This window comes from Euleptes europaea, chromosome 17, assembly GCF_029931775.1.
Source record: "Euleptes europaea isolate rEulEur1 chromosome 17, rEulEur1.hap1, whole genome shotgun sequence".
In the NCBI taxonomy this organism is placed as follows: Eukaryota; Metazoa; Chordata; class Lepidosauria; order Squamata; family Sphaerodactylidae; genus Euleptes; species Euleptes europaea.
Window position 1 is genome coordinate 18,456,706 of NC_079328.1, and position 22,777 is coordinate 18,479,482.

The 22,777-nt window shown below is 43.6% G+C and overlaps 1 protein-coding gene across 1 annotated transcript in view; it reads right to left on the reverse strand.

The window, feature by feature from the left end:
- LRP6 (LDL receptor related protein 6) overlaps positions 1–22,777 on the reverse strand; it is a 119,444-nt gene that overhangs the window by 64,494 nt on the left and 32,173 nt on the right. Inside the window, exon 3 of the mRNA XM_056862965.1 lies at positions 4–201. Coding sequence (XP_056718943.1) covers positions 4–201 — 198 coding nt within the window. The remainder of the gene's footprint in view (positions 1–3; positions 202–22,777) is intronic.

The following is a 22,777-nucleotide window of genomic DNA, read 5'->3' on the forward strand; positions in this document are numbered from 1 at the left end:
TACCGATGAGTTCCATCCAAGTTTGACCTGTGAATGAAGTTCAGTTTAGCATCTGCCCAGTAGAGTTTCCGTTCTTCATAATCTAAGGTCAGTCCATTTGGCCAATAAATGTCTGTGTTGATTATAACTGAGCGGGTCGAACCATCCATTCCAGCACGTTCTATCTTTGGCACTTCTCCCCAGTCTGTCCAATACATGAACCTATGATTTAGAAGAGAGAAATTGGGGGGGGGGGGATAGACAGCAGATCATGTAGGGTTATACACGCACACCATTAGGAACATCTTCCAATCCATCGCAATACTTAAAATATTAACTCTGAAGTAACTGAAATGAATTCTCTTTCGTACCAACACCATTTTTGTCCCATAGCCCGGCCTGAAAGGGGTTTAGAGGAAATGAAGGCCTGGAGTTGTTCTGTCAGTGATGTCTTTATCATCTAGCCCAGAAAGGACAAATTAGAGACTGGGCAATAACTGGCCACGTTATTCTTCTCTAGCAGTGTTTTCTTAAGTAGGGTTCAGATGACTGCCTGTTTTAGTGACCATTTGCCCTGAGTCAGTGATTGATTTATGGGCATCAGGGACTCATTAATGTGATCTTTACAGGATTTCAGTAACCAGGACGGACAAGGATCCAGAGTGGTAGCCTTCACAGATCCCAGGATCCTGTCAGCCTTCACACCATGGTAACTGTTTTAAAATGATCCACAAACAGACCAGACGTTATACTGGACATTTCTAGTGTCTCCACTATATTAGTAGTCAACATCCAACCCAGAATGCATTTGAGAGTTTCTCAGCAAAAAGCTTTATGAAAAAGTCACAACTAAACATCACTTCCTGGGAATCTAAAGGCTCAGATTTTGTACTCAAGAAGTGCTGAAATACTTTAAATAACAGAAGTCGGTGCAAACTAGGGAAGTAGGATTTCTTGGCTGCTGCTACCGCCACCTCATAGGTCTTCCAATGAGCTCAACAGCACACTTTGTCAGACTCAGTTTGAATTTTCCGCCAACGCCATTCTAGATACCTCCTGTCCCTCTTCAAGTCACCCAGCCCCATAGTAAGCCAAGGTGCTTGATTCTGCCCTGAGCTGCTCATTCTGAGATCCCACTGCAGCCTCAACACAGCTGGAAGCCGGGAACTTAAAATCACCCAGGGCATTTGGAAAACCAGTTGGATCCATTAGCTTTTTCTAAACGAGTCTTTCTATCTTCGGGTTGAATAATCCATACTAGAGAGGCTGCTTGATGATATAATTTAAGATTTGGTAGACCCAGCCCACCTCTTGGTGCCCATGTCTTGAGGTAGTTGTCAGTCCACAGAACAGGCTCAACCGCCAAGCCCTCAAACCAGACCCCCAAAGATTCTGTGCAAAATTCACATCTAAGACATGTCCTTTGTTATGCATAGGGCCTGACTGAACCTGAGAGACCCCCACAGTGGACAATGGATTTATGAAATCCTGAGCCGGCTCAGACAAGGCGCCACTGGCATGAATCAGCTGGAGCAATCAATCTGGGTGTCTCCAGCATGCAACCAGATCAATCTAGCATGCAAACCAGATCAACCTTCTCCTCCTCCAGGAAAACCAGATAAGAGCGCAGTTTTATTCCTCACCAATCTGGTCTTGCACAATATTAGAAATGAAGCGAAGGCAGTTAAGTTGCCTTTGCCCGCATACAAAGGAGCTGGCCACAACACCATTCTAAAAACCAGCGTAACTTTAAAGCAAGACATTTCTTCCATTTATAAAATCAAATATGCTGAAATAATGGTAACGTACTAAATTCAATAATACTTCATAGAAAAACATAGTAGAAAACTGCCTGAAACCATTAAAGGGATGGGCTTGTTTGATCTCATTGTAGTCTAAGTTCTAGAACACTACTTTCCTTTATCCCTTAGAAGCTCCTTGATCCATTGATCTTGAGCAGTGTAAATCTAATGTTTGAGGGATATAAGGACTGAAATAAATCTTGCCACTGACAATGTAGCCTTGGGATCCCTGTCACTTAATAAAAAAGGCATTATGTCAGACACGGAGGCGTTAGATTTATATGTTAAAAGGGGAGAGATATAACGTGATCGAAGTTCCTCATAAAAGCGGCATTCCAAGAGGGCATGAGCTAATGAATCAATAGAGCCAGAAGAACAAGGGCAGGTCCTGTCTGGGTATGGTATGTTCAAAATTCTGCCCTTCATAACCATAGAGGGGTTAGCATTCAGTCTAGCTAAACAGAAGGCTCCTAGAACACTACTAGCACTGCTGGGAAGCTTTTATCCCTACCAAGCAACAATCTCACAGTTCAGTTGCTTTCAAACTTTCTACCATTAGGGGAACTCTTGCCTACTGTGTCTGCTCCATGGAAACACTGCATGTTTCAGAGGATTCTTGGGCATTCTGCTCACTGTTCACATGAGGTCAGGCCTTACTCTAACCCCGCTGACAGCCTAGAACCTATACTTGTGGCTGAGCACTGCAGGGAAAAATGGTATTCAAGTAGTAAGAGGTCAAGTTATGCACATGTGTGCACGAACCAGGTCACTGTTGCCATATATAGCAAAAACTGAACAAGACGCAATACGCCCAAAAGAGCAACATAAAAAACTGCTGATAACAGAGAATTCAGAATATTTTAACTGGCAACTCAGAAAGACTGCAATTTTCCGTTTACTTGGTCTCCTGTGGGGAAGTGAACTTGCTTCCAGGCAACCAGGATGGGGGGAGCACACACATATCGGGCTTTCTTCTAGCCTAGGGATAAACTTGCTAATTAAAGGTTTGAATGGAGATGGAAGAGCACCCCAAATGCTGCCATATGTCCTGGAAGAACCCATATTTCTCTGTAGGATGCTCCTTCCAACCTTTTGTACAAAGCTTATAGGGAGCAGCCTAGCCACAGTGGATGTTGAGTTCACTCAGCACAGGGATAAGGGAGCACACTGATCTTCAAAGCATAACCTGAGTTTGTGGGAGATACTTTGTCCTGGGGCTTTTGCTTACAGCATGGGCAAAGCCCATTGCTGTGCACAGACCGTATGAGTAGCTTGACACCCCAAGGGTTAATTTACAAAAAGCCAAATCTACCCCTTGATGTCACTGATTCATCCCTAAATCCGGAGCATTTGGTTCAGGAAGCAGTTTGTACTGCGAAGTTTGTACTCTAAAAGTTTCATGGGCTAGCTTCTTTGAGACCTTGCTGTCACTCTCCACCCTATCCTTCCCCTCTAGCATTATTCTGAATCCTTTTATTTCATTTCTAACTTTCCTCCCTTTCTCCTTTCCTAGGAGCCAAGATCATCTCCCTTTACTCCCATCAGCAACAACACACTGATACTATTTATTTACACTATTTATGTTCCACCTTTCTCACTAGGACTCAAGGCGGATTACACAGAGCGAGTCAATACAATCAACAGGATGGGACATTCAATGAGCAATGCAGTAGGATTAGGATTGTAGAAATCTGGAACCAACCAGAAATCTAAAAAAAAAAAAAAAAAACAGAACTGAAGCAAGACATAAATATTAACATGACACATTAAACAATGCAAAGATTACATGGTAGGATCCTGCTTACAGCAAGCTATTCACCAGGAGTCCCCAACCTTTTTGAGCCCGTGGGCACCTCTGGACTTCTGACACAGGGTGGTGGGCGCAATCATAAAGTGGCTGCTGGAGGTACAGCCACATACAGAGGAAGCCCAAGGACAGGGGGAAAGGGGGGTAATTTAAAAAATACACAGGGAAAGAGGAGTAAGAAAGAGTAAACTCAACACTGTGGTAGCAGCTGCCAATGAAATGTTATTTTAATCATCCCAGCCAATCCAATGTCCAGTGGCCAATCAGAAACCCTGCTGGGCAAGTGACCAACCATGCCCCACCCACTTTCTAAAAACACTTTGAATCATAGACTCATGGAAGGGACCATCAGGGTCATCTAGTCCAACCCCCTGCACAATGCAGGAAATTCACAACTACTTCCCCCACACACACACTGACCCCTACTCCATGCCCAGAAGATGGCCAAGTTGCCCTCCCTCTCATGACCTGCCTAAGGACATAGAATCAGCATTGCTGACAGATGGCCATCTAGCCTCTGCTTAAAAACCTCCAGGGAAGGAGAGCTTACCACCTCCCGAGGAAGCCTGTTTCACTGAGGGACCGCTTTAACTGTTAGAAAATTCTTCCTAATGTCTAGACAGAAACTCTTTTGATTTAATTTCAACCCATTGGTTCTGGTCCGACCTTCTGGAGAAACAGAAAACTCGGCATCATCCTCTATATGACAGCCCTTTAAGTAATTGAAGATGGTTATCATCTCAGCCTTCTCCTCTTCAGGCTAAACATACCCAGGTCCTTCAACGTTTCTTCATATACACCACAGATTTTTTAAAGGATACATGTTATTGTGAATATGCAATGAATTCGTGTATGCAAACATACATCTGATACGCTTGTCAGTAGCTTGTCAGTAGCTCCCTGCTGAAGGTACTTATTGTTACATGCACAGGTTTGCCTCTTCTGAAACATTTCCATCCAATTTATTCTGCCATGAATATTCACACACTCCTCCTCCCATTCACATGGATGTGTACATACACTTTCTTTTGCTCACTCCTCTCCTGGTCTTTCGCCTACCTCCTGACCCCTTTATTCCCCACTTTATTCAAATCTTCCTAGCATTCTGTACAAGATACAGAGAAGAGTCTTTAGGAACTGGGCCCTGCAATGTCCTTTTCTCTCTCTCCGCAGTCCCATCCTCCTTTCCCTTGGTTCTTAAACATGCTTTATGAAGTGTTCTGGAGAATCATACTGTTCCATGTTATTTTTGGTTGGTCCTAATAAAAGGTATGGCACAGATTTTGCTTTAGAAACTCTCGGAAGGGAAAACAGCAGTTATGGAATAAAAGGCCTGGCTGTGAAGTAAACAAACAAAGAGTATTTGTGTATTTCACTGACAGCCATCAACAACTGGTGTTGGCATGCACCTGGCATCCCACTAAAAGCGTATCTAAAGGCAAGCCATTATCACTTGCAGCCCAGACTTCCCCTACAGGTCACTGACCTATTTATTTTCTCAGCAAGATGGGCCACTGTCTAATCATGCATACAAAATACAGACAACACGCAGTTAAATTATTGCACCATTTCAAGCATCCAAGTGCAATGGTTCAAAATGGGAAGGGGGGAGGAGAGAGAACAAGAGAGAGAGAGAGGACACTTTCATTCTGGCTGTAGTCCAGACTTTCACATGCAAAGAACACAGTTTCACGTGTACATGCAAGTAGTTGGCCAAATAATTTATACTGTGCAAATCAATTTCTATTCATCTGAGGCTAGACGAGTGGCAACTGAGAAAGTGCTTTCTTGGTCATGGCACCAAAGCTTTGGAACCGCCTCCGAAGAAATATTTGTCTGTCTCCCTCTACCAGTGTCTTCTGCCAGTGGGTGAAGGCTTTCTTGGGTTTGTTAGGCATATCCCCAGTAACAGTTACTAGCCAGCCTTCCTGGTTCTGATTTTTAGCAAATTGTGATGGCCAATGGCCCCATGGCGCAGAGTGGTAAGCTGCAGTACTGCAGCTCAAGCTCTGCTCACAACCTGAATTCGATCCCAGTTGGTTGGTTTCAGTTAGCCGGCTCAAGGTTGACTCAGCCTTCCATCCTTCCGAGGTCGGTGAAATGAGTACCTAGCTTGCTGGGGGTAAAGGGAAGACGACTGGGGAAGGCGGCGCTGGCAAACCACCCCGTAAAAACAAAGTCTGCCTAGTAAACGTCGGGATGTGACGTCACCCCATGGGTCAGGAATGACCTGGTGCTTGCACAGGGGACCTTTACCTTACCTTTTTTTAAATGGCTATATACCATAAAATTTTCATTCATTCATTCCTGGTTCTGATGTTTTTTTAAAAATGTGTTTATATTGAATCATTTTATAATTTTATGTGTTTTCTTTAATTGTTCAAGTGTTTTATTCTTTGGTGTTTGCTCCCTTGGGGGACCCGATCAGGTGGAAAGGGGGTATCAGAATGTGTCAAGCAATTAACAAACATGAGAGCTTTCGAAGATTTGGTAGCGATTTGTATCTTTGACATCATCAATGTTCAAACTAACAAAAGTAGGCAAAGAGGCTGCTAAACATTTTTTGCGGCCTTGATTTTTGTGGCCTTTTTGTTGTAAGGCTGTTTTAAAGGTCTGAATGACATGTCAGGAAAAATAAATGTCAATGCGTACAACCCTACTTGTAGGGGATCAGCAGAGTATCTTTAAAAATGCAGGAACATCAACTGTGAAAAGACTAGCCCTTGCACGCCTGGGATGCCCTCTGCCTTGCACAAAAGAACAAATGATCCTTATGTTGACACGCAACAGGGGACAGCCCTTCTATGCTAACTTCCTGCGTTTCAAAATAAAAACACAAACAAAACAAAAACGACACCAGCAGCACCGAAAGAGCCTGTTTTTCTTCTCCAGCCTCTGTGCAATCCCACATATGGGCGGTTAATAAGTTCACATGCTGGTGGCTGGCATCTCCTCAGGAGAAAATGCAATGAAATACAGCTGGGCCGACTGCCACATCCTCTTCTATTCCAAACATCGAAGGCATAATGAATGGTGAAAGTTGAGGCATTCACAACACCATTGCGCTCTCTCTTTCTCTCCCTCTCAGTAAAACACCTTTTAGGAAAGCAAGGAAATGCAGAAATCAATCTTGATGAGCATGCTCGTGGATAAGGTTGCCAGGTCCCTCTTCGCCACTGGTGGGAGTTTTTTTAGGCAGAGCCTGAGGAGGGCGGGGTTTGGGGAGGGGAGGGACTTCAATGTCATAGAGTCCAATTGCCGAAGTGGCAATTTTCTCCAGCTGAACTGATCTCTGTCGGCTGGAGATCAGTTGTAATAGCAGATCTCCAGCTAGTTCCTGGAGGCTTGCAACCCTACTCATGGAGTCTGAGGCAAAGGTTGCTTCATCGCAGGATGAGATTACCCACTTGGACAACCATTGAGCAGAGGTTTTGCATCATGAGCTGCCAAAGTACGAGAATAGATCATGGTCCTTAAAGCCTTTGGTGCAACAGATGTAATATAAGAGGGCTCATTTAACATCTGAAGTGTAAAGCGCTTTCTGGCCTCCATCCTGCAGAAGTGGGAAGGTGATAGGTTAAAATGTCATCATGACCCTGGTCAAAAAATATGGCACAAGCCACTGTAGGCAGAAAACTAAGGTTAGCTACTGTCTTTTATTGGAATTTTTTTAATGGTGGGCACGCTCTTCTTGCAGATGAACAATCAGAAAAGCAATTTTGAGCAAGAAAAAGCTCACACATTTATATATACACATATACACACAAACACATACCCCCATAACAGTTCAAGATCTTTAAGAACAATTACACCAAATTGCGCAAAAACAGGAGAGCTTGTATGTCAACATGAAAAACAAAAATAGCTAACAGGTGAACCTTCAATAAAGAAAAACCTACTCTACAATGCTGGAGGTATAAAGTCCATTCCAAACAGTCCCATAGCTATGGAGGCATATGGAGGCAAACCCTTCCCCTGCCCCCAAAATGCATCCTGCCCCATCTCTGAATTCCCAAATTTCATTTAACAACTAAGTCTTTAGTCCTTCCCATTGCAGAGATATAAGGGGAAATGTTTCCAAGGTGGGGACTGCCTGAAAAACATGGGGATGGGGAAGCTTCAAGACACTGAAGCAGAACCAGTTAACCCCTTCCTTGCCAAATTCATTTTCCTCTACTCTGCCTTTTTTACTCTTCCTTTTTTTCTGCTGTCTTTATCAGGCTAACTTAGAAGGCCTTGGTGTAAGCAGGCCTTGTGGAAGAATGGGAAGCATTTTCTTTTGTCATCTGCACAGCCTGTTCAAATCCAGGCCAGGACAATTCTGGGAACCAGGAAAGTCTTAATTGTTTTACGCCCCCAGTCAAGGTGTCTGCTCTGAATTTCCCAGTGCTGTTAAAAATGAACCTTTAAATTGGAAGAAGTATAGTGCAGCATCAAAACCAAAACTGTCCTCTATTAATGTCTACCAAGACAAGTAAGAACGCAGGAGAGAAAACTGGAAATTCTAGTGGGAACTTTCTCTATTACTTTCTCTATTTTCAGTAGGGAATTTGTTTCAGGAACAGGATGGGCCATGAAGCAGGAGCAGAACATGAACACCCATTTTCATTTAGTCTGGTAGGTAAAGGCAGTCCCCTGTGCAAGCACCGGGTCATTATTGACCCATGGGGTGATGTCACATCCCGACGTTTACTAGGCACACCATGTTTATGGGGTGGTTTGCCATTGCCTTCCTCAGTCGTCTACACTTTACCCCCAGCAAGCTGGGTACTCTTTTACCGACCTCGGAAGGATGGAAGGCTGAGTCAACCTTGAGCCGGCTACCTGAAACCAACTTCTATCGGGTTCGAACTCAGGTTGTGAGCAGAGCTTTTCACCGAAGTACTGCAGCTTACCACTCTGTGCCACGGGGGGCTCAATCTTTAGTCTGGTACCTGGTTTTAATAATTAACTGCAATCCATCTTGCTGTAACTTGCCTGTATAAAGGAATGCATGTTTCTGAGCATGTGCAGGATGCATTTTACTCATAAATGAATAACTTCTGTCCTCCCCCCCTGCCCCCCATATTTGGAATTAGGACTGAAGAGGCACAATGCTCAGGTAGGTTTAAAATCCCTCCAGAATCTTTCACAACAGAAAGTTAAATTCTTCTCCAGAGAAAGGTCAAAGGGTTGAAGGGGTGCAATACCTGGAAGTCTTAGGTCACAACATCTCTCACTACAGAAAAGCAAGGTCTTTAGGAAGAGCTAAATACATTTAGATTTTTTTGCCTCTCAGATGGCAAAAAAAAATATAAATTTGCTATAAAGTACATCAGTTTGCAGCTCTCTTTCTCAAGATTGGGCATATTCATAGCATAGAAAACTGAAACATTTAAACTTCAAAAAATACAGAACGAGAAATGACACTTTAAATTTTTTAAAAAGCAGTAAACATTTCTGGCTCCCCCGTCCTTAAAAAAGAGGTTTTTTTCTGCTACGCTCCAAATTTTGGGAACTTTTATATCTCTAAATAGGGCAACAGACGTAGTAAAAAAGAGAAGGTATGTGCATGTGGAAAACCTATTTAGGCAAAAGGGGGAGGGGGAAACAGCTTGTGATACAGAACTTCTCTTTAACTCCCTGCCTGCATCCCTTCCATAAGAGAAAACCCCAGAACCAGACAAGTATTTGTTTTGAATCATCAGCTCTTCGTTATCCAATTTTGCTACCCGGAAGCCATTAAAATCTAAAAAACTAAACCCTTTTCAAGGGAGGTGGTCTGGTGAATCACACAAAGAAACAAATGAGGGAGAGCTGGCCGATCTCACAAGCAGAGTGCTTGGAACAGGAGCTGCACCACAGAGGAATCTGTAGCTGGGGAAAAAAAACACACAGCAATGGTATATAAATTAAACAATCTCAGAGGAGCTCATTAGGACTGGTGAAAAAACATGTGCTGAGGCCACAGCGGCACCTCTGTCTCTGCAACATCTGCAGTCCTGAGCCCAAGGTCTGCAAAGCAAGACGCTACCCAGTGGTGAATCTCCCACCCTCAAACCCCTGCCCTTCGGTTACAACTGGATTCACAAAGGACACAAGGAAATCACGGTGCCGAGTACAGGCGAGGCCCTACAGCCCATTCTAGAAGGCAGTTTATACTGAAGAGCTACTTATAACACAACTAAGAAGTGCCCACTGAGCTAATTCACCACTAAGAGAACAATCTGTACACTGAATTCTTATTGTCGTTCATTTCTAGTGCCACCAGCTTTAGTTTATTTCCCACTCCTCCACGAGTGGTGGACTCTAATCTGGAGAACCAGGTTTGATTCCCCACTCCTCTACATGAAGACTGCTGGGTGACCTTGGGCCAGTCACAGTTCTCTCCGAACTCTCTAAGCCCCACCTACCTCGCAAGGTTTTTGCTGCGGGGAGAAGAAGCGAAGGTGATTGTAAGCCGCTTTGAGACTCCTTTCAGTAGAGAAAAGTGGGATATTAAAAACAACCCTTCTTCTACTGACGGTCCTAAACAGATTTATGCCCTTCTAACCCCGTTGACTTAAATAGACGTAGATGGGCATAACTCTGTTAAGGACTGCACTGTAATGGGTGGGGGTTGCCAGTTAAAGGTACATTTTGTGTGTGTGTTTGTGGGGGGGGGGTTGCACTTCTGATTATACGTTACTGTAATAACCAATGAAGGTAAACACTGAAGATGGTGTCTCCTTCCAACGTTAACTTTTGTCGTTAACTCTTCATTACCTCGAAAAGGTAGTAAAGATTTGCAGACAAGCAAATTTAGTTATACTGAATCAATTAAATAGCAAACTTGGCCTTTCCGTGCAACAAACACGCACCCTTTGAAATCTACAATTTAAATATATTTAGATATAATACCAGGAACACGCACAAACTGGGAAGGGAAAAGCCAAATCACCTGGGAGCTTTGAAAGAAAGCTCCCTCTCCCATAATACTAGGACGCGGGGTCATCTGCTGAAGCTGGAGGGTGAGAGATTCAAAACTGATAAAAGGAAGTATTTTTTCACACAACGCATAGTTAAATGGTGGAACTCCCTGCCCCAAAATGTGGTGATGGCTGCCAACTTGGAAGGCTTTAAGAGGGGAGTGGACATGTTCATGGAGATAGGGGGTATTCATGGCTACTAGTTAAAAGGGATACTAGTCATGATGCATGCCAGTTATCTCCAGGATCAGAGGAGCATGCCTGTTATCATAGGTGCTGTGGAATACAGGCAGGGCAATGCTGCTGCAGTTGTCTTGTTTGTGGGCTTCTTGGAGGCACCTGGTTGGCCACTGTGTGAACAGTCTGCTGGACTTGATGGACCTTGGTCTGATCCAGCAGGGCTTTTCTTGTATTCGTGTGTTCTTATGAGGGGAGAAAGAATGAAGCCGGCCCGTCCCACAGACAGGAACCCCCCCTGAAGGGAAGAGGTACTATTGTTGCCACGCAGCCTCCACAAAACTGTACTTTGGCTTGCTAACCAGTCATTATTTGTGGTCACACTGTTAGCACGCACGCACACCCTCCTCTGCCGCAAATGTCAGAGGTCTGCAGGAGTTGGATCCAGTTTCATTTTCCACAAAGTTATGGCAGAGGCCTGGAATTTGCAGAAAAAGTTGGCAGAGCTTCTTGCATAGAAACAGCGAGTTGGAAGTCACACTTCTTTTTCTAGCCGGGATACTAAAATCAGTATTTATTACCGCCACCTGAAGGTACAATAATGTGTGAAGTGCACATATCCCTGAATTTTTGTGCTATCTACTTGTAAATTTTTACGGTCCTGAAGGTAAAGTGGAATGGGAGCCCTGAAAAGGTGTTGCTAGGAAAGAGCAATACTAGTGTTAGCGCATCTGCAGTAGGGTTGCCAGCTCCGGGGTTGAGAAATACCTGGATATCATGGGGGTGGAGCCTGAAGAGGGTGGGGTTTGGAGAGGGGAGGGGTTTCAATGCCATAGAGTCTAATCGCTAAAGCGGCCATTTTCTCCAGGTGAGCTGATCTCTATCAGTGGCAATAGCAGGAGATCTCCAGCCACCACCTAGAGCCGTGTTGGTGAACCTATGGCATGGGTGCCGGACTTGGCAGGCCGAGCCCTCTTTGTGGGCACGCGCGGGTAAGTTGAGCAGCCGTCGCGTCTGCCTTCCCTGGACTCCCCACCGCCCAGCTTAGGGACTTTGAACAAACATTAATTGTTCAAAAGCATGCCAAATGCAAACTTTTACCTTTCAATAAAAAGTTGTTTGTATCATTGAAAGCTCTGTTATTGTGTTTTTCTTTTAAGGCAAAAGATGTTAATAATGTATGTGTTGTTTTTTCTAAACTAAAACCTCAGTATTCAGGTTAAATTGCCGTGTTGGCACTTTGCGATAAATAAGTGGGCTTTGGGTTGCAGTTTGGGCACTCGGTCTCTAAAAGGTTCGCCATCACTGACCTAGAGGTTTAGCAAAAGTAATAACAATACCGTGCTGAACGGAACCGAGCAAAAGGAAACAGCAACGGACACCACTATAACTAACCACTCTTATTCAACCACATGAAATATACACGCAACCACAGATTATATGTATATAATTGCTCAATTTATCAAAACTTAGCCCAAACAATTGCAATTAAGAAGCAAACAGTGTGCAAGTACATAATACTACAAATAAGCAAGATCGGTGAGCGCTGTAAACCAAATCTTAAAGGGACGCGATGTTGAACTCCTAGAGGTTGGCAACCCTAATCTGCAGAGTGCTCATGCTGGAAGCAGAGGGAAGCCCTCCCCCCCACCCCCAGACCAGGGAACAGTACACAAAGGAAAGGGGGCAAATTCTAATAGTAGAAAGTAGCTGTAGCTGGAGGGAAGAAGAGCCAGGTTTAACTTCAAATCTGCAGTATTATCTCTGCAGAGCTCTTGGGTAGCAAGCATCTTCTACAACTCCTGCCACGGCCTCTTCCCACTAATACCCCACCAAAAGCAGCCACTGCCCCATTCTACCAAAAGCTTATTCTTCTGTGTATCCTCTAATGCAATAATGCTATCAGGCATCTGCCGTGCCCATTTACTTTGGCCAAACTGAAAACTCTACACAAGAAAATAAATGGAAACACGTCAAATTCCCTGGACATTCAATAGTAATGAAAGACCACAGAGGTTTAAGCAGAAGGGTTTGAAAGGGAGATCTCAACAAGAAGGGGCTGAATTCATATACTGATTTGGTACTATCTTAATTACTCTCATCAGGAACTTGGGGGTTAAGCTCACTAGAAAACGCAATGAGTTTTTCTTTCACATGTTGGCATACTGAACCCATCTATTAACTAATCCATCAACAATTGGAAGTCACACCCACTCGGGTTGGCACATTTACTCTTTTGACTAGATCTCATTTGTATCTGCGCTATCATTGTGTTATAATCTTACCTGTTATTTAACTCACTCATATCCTTGGAAACCAGGCATTCTGGGCTCCCCTTGTAATAACTTCCTCCACCCTTCTATACCTTGTAGCTTCAGGTACTGAAGCTCAGTCTGGATCACATGCAGGTCAGACTACAATGTACTTTTGTGTGCCTATGAAGCTTCAACTGGTTCAAAATGCAGCAGGTGCAGCTTACAGGAACCACAACTTGCCAGTTTTAAAGTTACTTTGGTTCTAGGCACAATATGAAGTGCTGGTTTTGGCCCTGGGACCAAAAAGAGCGCATTCTTCCACGTGCACCTGCCTGCCAGCCAAATTCTTCATCAAAAGCCCTGTTCTGTATGCCTATACGCTCTGGAACTCGGTGGACAAGAGCTGGACACAGGGACTTCTCAGTGATGTCCCCTTTCCTTTGGATTCCTCCAGACAGAGACTTGCCTGGTGCAAAGTTTTGTGCCGAAGACATCTTTATTCTCCCGAGTCTTTTAGGTTCACCCTGTTAACAACAGTTATATGGTGTGTTTTTAGGGGCTCAATTCAATGAAGGTTTTAGGACATTTATGATCGTACCCAGCTTTAATCTGAGATGTTTTATTGCTGCTGCTTTATCTAGCGGTGCTTTACATCTGATGTTATTGGCTTTATTATATTGTTATTTTTATTGTAAGCCACAACAAATATAGTTGTGAAGGCAATATATAAACATATTTCAAAATAAATATATCTACCTGAGAACTTTGGCTGTAGCACATTAACATAGCCACCTCTTCTGGAATCTGTGCTGCTAATGTGGCAGCTGGCGCTGTCTTCACCCTTAAAATGGTTTGGTCCCTATTCATAGACTACATTTTTTCATGTTACGAAGTACATTTATCATGCAATTGTAATGTTGCACAACTCCCAATCCACCTGTTGAGGAGACCAAGCACTTCTCTATTCAATGCAGAACATGCGGCTCTATCCCATCATTAGCTCATGTCTAGACTCCAGAAATACATTATTGGGGGAGGGAAGGGAGTAGTCTCTGATGACAATGTGGAAGAGGCAGCCAATATCTTGATAGACGGGGATGATTTGTCAGTCACGTAACAGTTGTTTGGCAAACACATCCCATTCTCAATGCCTGCTTGCTGCCAAGTTGAGTACCTTGTAGGATTACCCTGACGAGTGCTGCAGAATCAAAAATGAGCAGCGCTTGGCGCACCAGTGTGCCTGACCAACACATTTCATGTTTAATGCTTCAATGTTCACTGCCTTGGGGGCCCTATTTTATGAAAAGGCAGCATAGCCATGGTTTAAATAAATAAATTCAGTACGGTGGCGGGCCAAACATCTGTATGCTCACAATTGCTTACCCCACAAAGTAGCTCACAATTCATTTAAAACCTTTTCCCCCTTTTTTAAATCACCGTATGTGCTGCCTTGGTGTCTATGCAATTGGTCGCATTCATCAGCACTAACCGTGCTTAGCACATGCTCAAGGAAGCAAACTGGACATACTGAGAAGGTTCCTTCAACTTGAGGGCGCACACAGAGAGATACAATTTCCAAAACTCTAAAAAAAAGGGGGGGGGAGATGGAATTGAAAAAGCTGTAATACTTAATTTCCTATAAATATTAAACTTTTTTACTGCTTTAACATAAAATGCATCATGCAAAACTTAGCATATACAACTCTGCTACTGGCAAATTAATGCGATTTAACAGTATTCTACAAGCAAAATTGCAAATATTCCCAACACTTGAGAGAGAGCTACACACTGGTGTACCCTGTGCTGCCTTGGCTCATGTGTTTTAATTTTTGCTGCCTGAGAGCTAAGAAAAAAGTTGGTATTAGAAGACTAATATTACAGTAAACAAAAGTGACTATTATTTGGACAGAAATAGTCACAATAGGACTACCAGCATATTGTGGATACCAAGTCAAACTCTGTAACACTGAAAACACTGAACTCTTGAATATATTATCAAGCACATTTTAGCATGTTAATTGTTGCCAAAATTATTTACATTAAAACAGCAGACACATCCTTGATGATATCTTCATGCTACACATTTCAAGTTAATATAACCTCGCCTTAAAAAGCTTTTTCACTCATGCCAAGCGAAAATATTTCATACGAGTTACTTATTCTCGATACTGTTCTCTGCTCTAGCTTGCTGTCACTCTCAAATTTCCACTGGCTTTTTAGAATTCCCTCAAATTTCCATTTGAAAACCTGAAAAGGTTTTTTAGGAAATACTCTTCATTCCAAATTTCCCTCCCCTCTCCCGGGCCTTTACGTATCTAGGTAAGTAGGATATTCTGATATATAGGTATTCCCTTTCCCATCATCTCAGCTGGAAAAGTGAAGATGGGCTCTTAAGGCTGAAACCTATGAGACAGAGTTTACTGGGTACACATGACAGATCCACCTGTGAACTCTTTCACGGCCATACATGGTTTGTTCTCTATGTGCACTGTTCCTGTTCCATCCGAGCTTCAACCTTAAGAACATGTGGCCATGCGAAATTGCTGCTGAGGGTCTAACAGCAATGGTTGTGGCCTCATGGGATATGTGCAGAACTAGTTTGCTCTTCCTGTCTGCAGCATATTTTAAAGAGCCTGGGATGCGCCAGAAGCTAGCCCATCCCACTACAGGAACATCAACCACAAGACATTTGAATTAATTCATTGGATACTAGGGTTACAATACTGGCTTTATTAGGAAAAGACTGCAATGTCCTTATATGGCCAGAGTGGCTTCTATTGAGACATCCGAGGTGTCCATTCCTTTTTAATTGCTTCCTCAAGTAAATACTGGAAGGTAAACATGGAACACAGGCCTTTAAAACTGTAGAAAACCTCCAGTGCTCTTTCAGGATTCTTTGGAAGTTTCCTCCTTCCGGACGGAAAGCAGTAAACCTCTCTTAAGCTCTAATACGTAAAGGGAGGGAGCTCTTTTTTGGTGAGAAAAAGACATCCATTCTTCTGGCTCTGTTGGAGCAAAGCCTCATCTGAGATTTCCTCCTCATCTTGAGCTGAGAGAACATTTGAGCTTTCCAACTCAATAACTTAATCCCCTTCTCCCACTCTGTTCATAGCAGTGGATGACACACTGCTGGTGGTAGAAATATGGCCATGCAAGTTGCCTTGGTGGGCCAGGACTTGCCCTGTGATTACTTGGATCCCCGTAATTGTGCATCCTAGCTGATTCCCTGCAAGGTCTGCCTCTTTCTCCGGGAACACAAGGGAGGGGGGAGACACAGAATGGAGACTTGGCTTTCAGGTCACCCAAGGACTGGTTCTTGTTATCAATTTCCCATGCCAGTAGACCCAACAACTACTTCCCTCCAACTCAAAGAAAAGGTCAGAAGCTTATAAATCCTAGATTCACCCTGGATATGGTGGAGTTTCCCCTTGGGTGTCCATTCAACTACTAGACCAGGGGTGTCAAACCTAAGGCCCACAGGCCAGATCCAGCCCCTTGAGAGCTCTTATCTGGCCCGTGAGCCAGCCAAAGCAGCCATCCCCCCACGCTTGATCTGGGCTGGCAAGGCATGGCCCGGCCCAACCAAGTGACATTTATGTCATATCCGTCCCTCGTAACAATCGAGTTCGACACCCCTGTACTAGACTGTGTCAGAGTTAGCTAGTACAAGCTAGAAACTAGGATGGTGCTTAAATACCATCTACGCCCCAAACTCCCTTGAAGGACATATGCAAGCCATGCTATTCTCTACCATCCAAATCATTTACACTTGTAGTAGTAGATGATCTTCTGATTACCCAGTTCTCAAATAATATTTTGCATGCTGTTTATTCCTAGCATGATAATTCCAGAGGAGAAGCCTAATTAGTCTGGTGTAGCAAAATAAAACTGAAGTTCAGCACCTTAAAAACTAACAAGCTTGCTTTTTCAGCTTCGACTCATGCAAGCTAATCGACTCATGCAAACTTCAGCTTTAATCTTTATACCTAGCCCATCACTAGGTTTACAAGTTAACACAACAAGCTTGTTCCATTTTCATTCTACATCCTGCCTTTCACACATAATTCCTTTTTGGACCTACTGTGGCTGATTTTATCTAGGAGTTGTGTTGCTCTAATTATTACAGTCTAATAAGATGTTTCTGAAATGTTACCTTTGTCTTTGAGACATGCCGCCATGCTCATTTTTTAAAAAGAAATTTCAATTAATCAGTAATTTTTTTGTTTTTAAAATGCTTCATACTGCGATTTTTTCACTCATCTTCGCTTCTTTAAGGGAGGAGGCATTCATGCTTGCCAGTTGCTGCTCCCTGAGAGCCAGCGTGGTATAGTGGTTAAGAGGTGGACTCTGATCTGGAGAACTGGGTTTGATCCCCCACTCCTCCACATGAGTGGCAGACACTAATCTGGTGAACTGGATGTGTTTCCCCACTCCTACTCATGAAGCCAGCTGGGTGACCTTGGGCTAGTCACAGCTCTCTCAGCCCCACCTACAACACAGGGTGTCTGTTGTGGGGAGGGGAAGGGAAGGTGATTGTAAGCTGGTTTGATTCTTCCTTAAATGGTAGAGAAAGTCGGCATATAAAAGCCAACTCTTCTTCGTCTTCTATCAGACCAGCTCTATTTATGCCCTGGATAAATCCCCTGTGCCGTTGAAGAATTAGTGTGAGTTCCACATTTGCAAAGAATATTTAAAGAGAATCCTAGTGTCCTTTTCTGTGTAGCGCTATAGTTAAAACGACTAGAATTCAAATCCCCCTTTTCCTGAGGAGGGTATCAGGTTTCAATAACGGATATCTTATACCCAAAAAGCCATGTTCTGGTTTGTGTCTCTTTCCATTTCAAGATTATGTGGGTATGTGAATCACCACACACCTGCCTCAAAGTCTGGACAGCTTGTTAATAGCAAGATTTCCAACTGTGCAAAAGATTATTAATTCAGAGCTGGCTATTACAGATTATGTATACCTTGCCAGATCAGACCAAAGTACCACTGAGTCTGGCATTCTGTTTTCAATAGAGGCCTCTATAAAGCTTGCAACCCTCCCTCGTTTCCTGGTAACATTTAGAAATAGATACTGGCATTTCAGGTGGATAAGAGAAGACAACACTGGATCTCTGCTAGTTAAGAGATACAGAGTGTCTTCCTCCTACCTTTATTGAACACAGGTAAGAGCTAATATCAGGTAGCACTGAAGCTTGTTGATTATTCTGAGCTGACAGCTAAAGAAATAACCACTTCCAATTATTCCTGGAATACTAATTTTGCTTTCAATCCTTTAAAATATGATTTAACAGCTTGCAAAGACATAATAGGTTACAGAATAATTACCAGGCCTAATAACAAAACATCTTAATATGCAACAGGCAATTTCAATACCAAGTCAGACTCCCCATGAGGCAACACAACGCAATTCATAGCAACCAAAATCAGACTGATAAATTAGGCAACGGTGTAATTATTTGATCTAAGTTAATCTTCAGGTACACAAGCTCCAAATGTTGTAAATAAAACCCCAATACCTGCAGATTTAATACAGGCTTTTGGGTCTCGCTGGTTGCCAGTGTGGTGTCTATGAGTGATAATACATCTGCTGCATCCTGGCACTTCCTTGTTGACCCTTTGCCCTGCCCCACTTTCTCTCAAGTTGGTCACCCCTATACCCCATTCCACTTCTCCAGCCAACTTCAAGATGCACTAAAAGCAATGGGAAAGCTAAGAGAATGCAGTGATGAGGAGGGGAAAGCTATGCTCTAGCTGCCTACAGTGAAGACTGGCCAAAAGCTACCATTTAATGGGGTAATGGGCGCCTGAGGTTGCAATTTGGTTCCACTGGTCCTGTCTACAATTGGTTTCTAACTCACAAGAGGTCCCACCTTCTTAACAGATGACCAAGTTTACTCAGGAACCTATGGTGAAGGACTCTGTCAAAAGGTTTCGTAACTCCAACTGCATAATAGCCTACTGGGTGACTTCTATTCACATACTCATTAGCCCTCTCGAAGAACTCCTAAAGGTTGGTGAGGTAGGATTTCCATCAGAAATGCCTGTTCTTCTGTGTGCTTCATGATTCGCTTTACTAGCAGTTTCCACCAATTTACTTGGGATGGACATTGGGCCAAGAGGCCTGTAACTTCCACGTTCTTTTCTGGAACCTTATTTATTATACCTGCTACTTTCCAGACCTTGAGTAGGGAGGCCAGTTTTAGTAACGTTGCATATTTTTGAATTAAGAACTTTTGGGTATGTGCCATCCAGACCTGGTGACTGGATACATTATCCCTTGAACTGGATCACATCCAATCAACTCAGTTCTTCAGACAGCCTTCCTGTGTGGGTAACTGCCCCATATATTCTGTAATGAAAACTTTCACACAAAGAATGCATTTAATTTATCTGCATGGATTTTTAGAATTGGTTTCTAATGCAGAAAATGTAGGGTCATGACCCGTACCAAAACTGCTGCATCAATGCCAAAAATATAGGTAACGATGTCAGTAGCACAAGGGTTTATAGAGTTATCACCCCCATCTGGCAAAGTAATTGTAATTTGAACATGGCCAGTTAAGCCCCCACAAGTATGCAAGGTAACTTTCGCCCTGCTTCCCACTTAATTAACTATTTAAAATACTTACATCCTGCCTTTCCTCGTGGCTCCAGGCAGCTTACAACCCCTAATTAAAACATTACAATTTAAAAACAACAAAATAACTTCCCAATTTAAAAACAACAAAATAACTTCCCAAATAATTTCCCTCTCCCCTAAAAGATATTTGCAGCTCATACCTCATTAAAAGTCCTGGCAAGTAAAATGGCCTTACAGTAGCTCCAAAAAATTTCTAAAGACAGTGCCCTCCCCTTATTTCCTCAGGGATCCTGTTCCTCACAGTAGGAGCTACAATGGAAAAAGCACAGGCTCTGGTTGATGCCAGGGAAGGAGTCATTAGGTGGACCCTGAAGACCACAGTTAGCATATGGGAACATATGTGAGGAGATGGTCCTTTAGATATGTGGGAATTGGGAAGGATTGAGGCGAGGCTTCAGTGTCAGTGTAAAACAGCACTCTCTTGCAGAGAGCTGAGTTTATTTTATAGCAATTGTAATCAGCAGCCAAGCTGAGCAAGGCAGAAAGCAGCTAGATTCAGTGACTAGAACAGCTTGTACATTGCTAAGGTATATTGTTGCAATATAGGTTTCTGCAAGGAGCAGTTGCTAACCTAAGAACAAAGGCAGCTTGTTAGATGGCATGATCTGCTAGCCTGCCCACCCCCCCCCCAAGGCCTGGTGACGTTGGTTTGCCAACATCACTGATGGGTGGTGTGCCAGCAACCATCGGTAGGCCAAAAACCTATACCCTATAGGAACCTAGTCTAGGGTTTAAACCCCTACTGCCACTGGACCGTCCCCCCAAGGCCTTGCACTATGGCGGTGGTTTGCCAGCTCGCCAGGGCAAGGCCTTGTGCTTCTGGCGGTGGTCTGCCAGCTTGCCAGGGGTCCAGGGGTTTGGGGTTCAAACCCTACATAGATATGCAAGTTCCACCAAGCTATGAAGGATCATAAAGGTCATAACCAGCACCTTGAATTGGACCTGGAAAATAATTGGCAGCCAGTATAGCTGTTTTAAGATAGGCAAGGTATGATCCCATCAGCTGGCCCCTGACAATAACTGGGCTGCCACATCTGGAATCAGCTGCAGTTTCTGAGTTGTCTTCAAGGGCAGCCCGATGTAGAGAACATTACAGTAGTCCAACCACTGAATTTACCATATGCAGGAATTTCCTATCCAAATTTACTCATCTCCTTTGGAAAATAGCAGGTTGTGGAGGATTGTGGGGCATTACCTTGGGTGCATGCTTAGTGGTGCTCTGGCATGGCCTGCTAAACTTCTCTACTACCCAACTTGAAATGAAAGGATAATTTAACAATCTTTGCCTACTGGAAAGGTATTATCAGCAACAGATGCTCTTTTCTTGAAAGTCTGCCCATTACTGAAGTTCACACTGAAAAGCCCATAATAAGACTTACAAGGAGATCCTCTGCACCACACCCCTGGTATTCTCCCATCCAAGTACTTGCCAGGGTCGAGGCTGAGAGTGTGTGACTGGCCCAAGGTCACCCAGCAATAGGGTTGCCAAGTGCCAGGTGGTGGCGGGTAAACCCCCACCAATCCACCTGGCTGCCCGCCGACCAACTGAGGGTCGGTGGGCAATGCGTGCACATGCGCCTATCTGAGGCACCATGACACTTCCAGTTGTAAACCGGAAGCGCCACATGGCAAGGGGCCGTTTACCACTCAAACTGGGAGTTTGAGTGGTAAAGGGCCCGTTGTAATGTGTTTAACACCTGGAAGAGCCGCATCGCAACAGCCGTTTACCATTGCAATGCGGCACTTCCGGGTGTAAATCGGAAATGCTGCGATCATGTTGGCGCATGCGATCTCATTCACCACTCGAAAAACCTCCCGCTAGAGCCGAGGAGGGACCTGGTAAGCCTACCAAGCAAGTTTCCATGGCAGAGTGGGGATTCAAACCTGGGTTTCCCAGATCCTCGTCCAATATCCATTACCCCACACTGGCTTTCTACATACTGTTTTAGCACGTGCAAATTACTTCTGATACATTGCCTTAACTGTTACAACCAACTGAGCTGCAAAACAAGAAACCATCCTCATTCCCATTTCCTTTCAGCCATAAACCTGCTAAATAAGATTTAATCAACTCCCCCCAACATCTCCCCCTCCTCTTGTGATGTGGAGATAACACGAGCTGACAAACTATAGGGCTGCTACAAGGCCTGGATTTTTGATCATGCTTTTTAGACGGTGAGAGAGCGAGGATGTATTTTCTTGGAAGAATTTTCTGAACATAAACATTTCCAATTAATCAATGTGATACTGAGATAACAGGAGGTGCTGTTAACACTCAGAAATGCCATTTAAATGCTAAGCATTATTATTACTACTGTCAGCATAGGTCGTGTTTGATGTCTCTGGCAGCTGTAATTCCTCTCTGGTTATTGGGGATCTGAGACAAGACCTGCTTACATCTCCAGCACCATTGGCGAGAGAGAAGCCTTCCTCTTCCCACAAAATTGTGATGCTTTGCTACTGATAAAGGTGTTGCCCTCAAGGAACATTGTTTGGGCAGTTCCCCCAACTTGAGAGGTGAAACAGACCCTCCTATTACCCATCAGTGTAATAGAGGGCCAGTGTGGTATCTGCATGGATTTTTAGCATTGGTTTCTAATGCAGAAAATGTAGGGTTATGACCCGTACAAAAACTGCTGCATCAATGCCAAAAATATAGGTAACGATGTCAGTAGCACAAGGGTTTATAGAGTTATCACCCCCATCTGGCAAAGTAATTGTAATTTGAACGCGGCCAGTTAAGCCCCCACAAGTAACAGTGTGGTACAGCAGTGTTAGACTAGCATCTGGGAGACACAGGTTCCAATCCCCAATCTGCCATGGAAGCTTGTTGGACCCTCTGATCCTATCCTACCTCACAGGGCTTGAGAAGCAGAGAATCTTGTGAGTCACTTTGGGTCTCCACTGGGGATAAAAGTGGATTATAAATGAAGTAAGTACACAAAGTCAGTGGAATCTATCTCGGCACAAACGGAAAAGTGCAATGGAATCTTCTGGGCAGAATTTCCTCCACAGGAAGGCCAATTAGACCAAGTGTGCCAAAAATGGGGGGGGGGGAAATAACTTAATTCTCAATGTTTGGGAAGTAATTTTAGAAATATAAAAACAATAATTAACACTGTAGGTATTTTTAGGTATCTTATCTACCTTACTTTATATTTTCA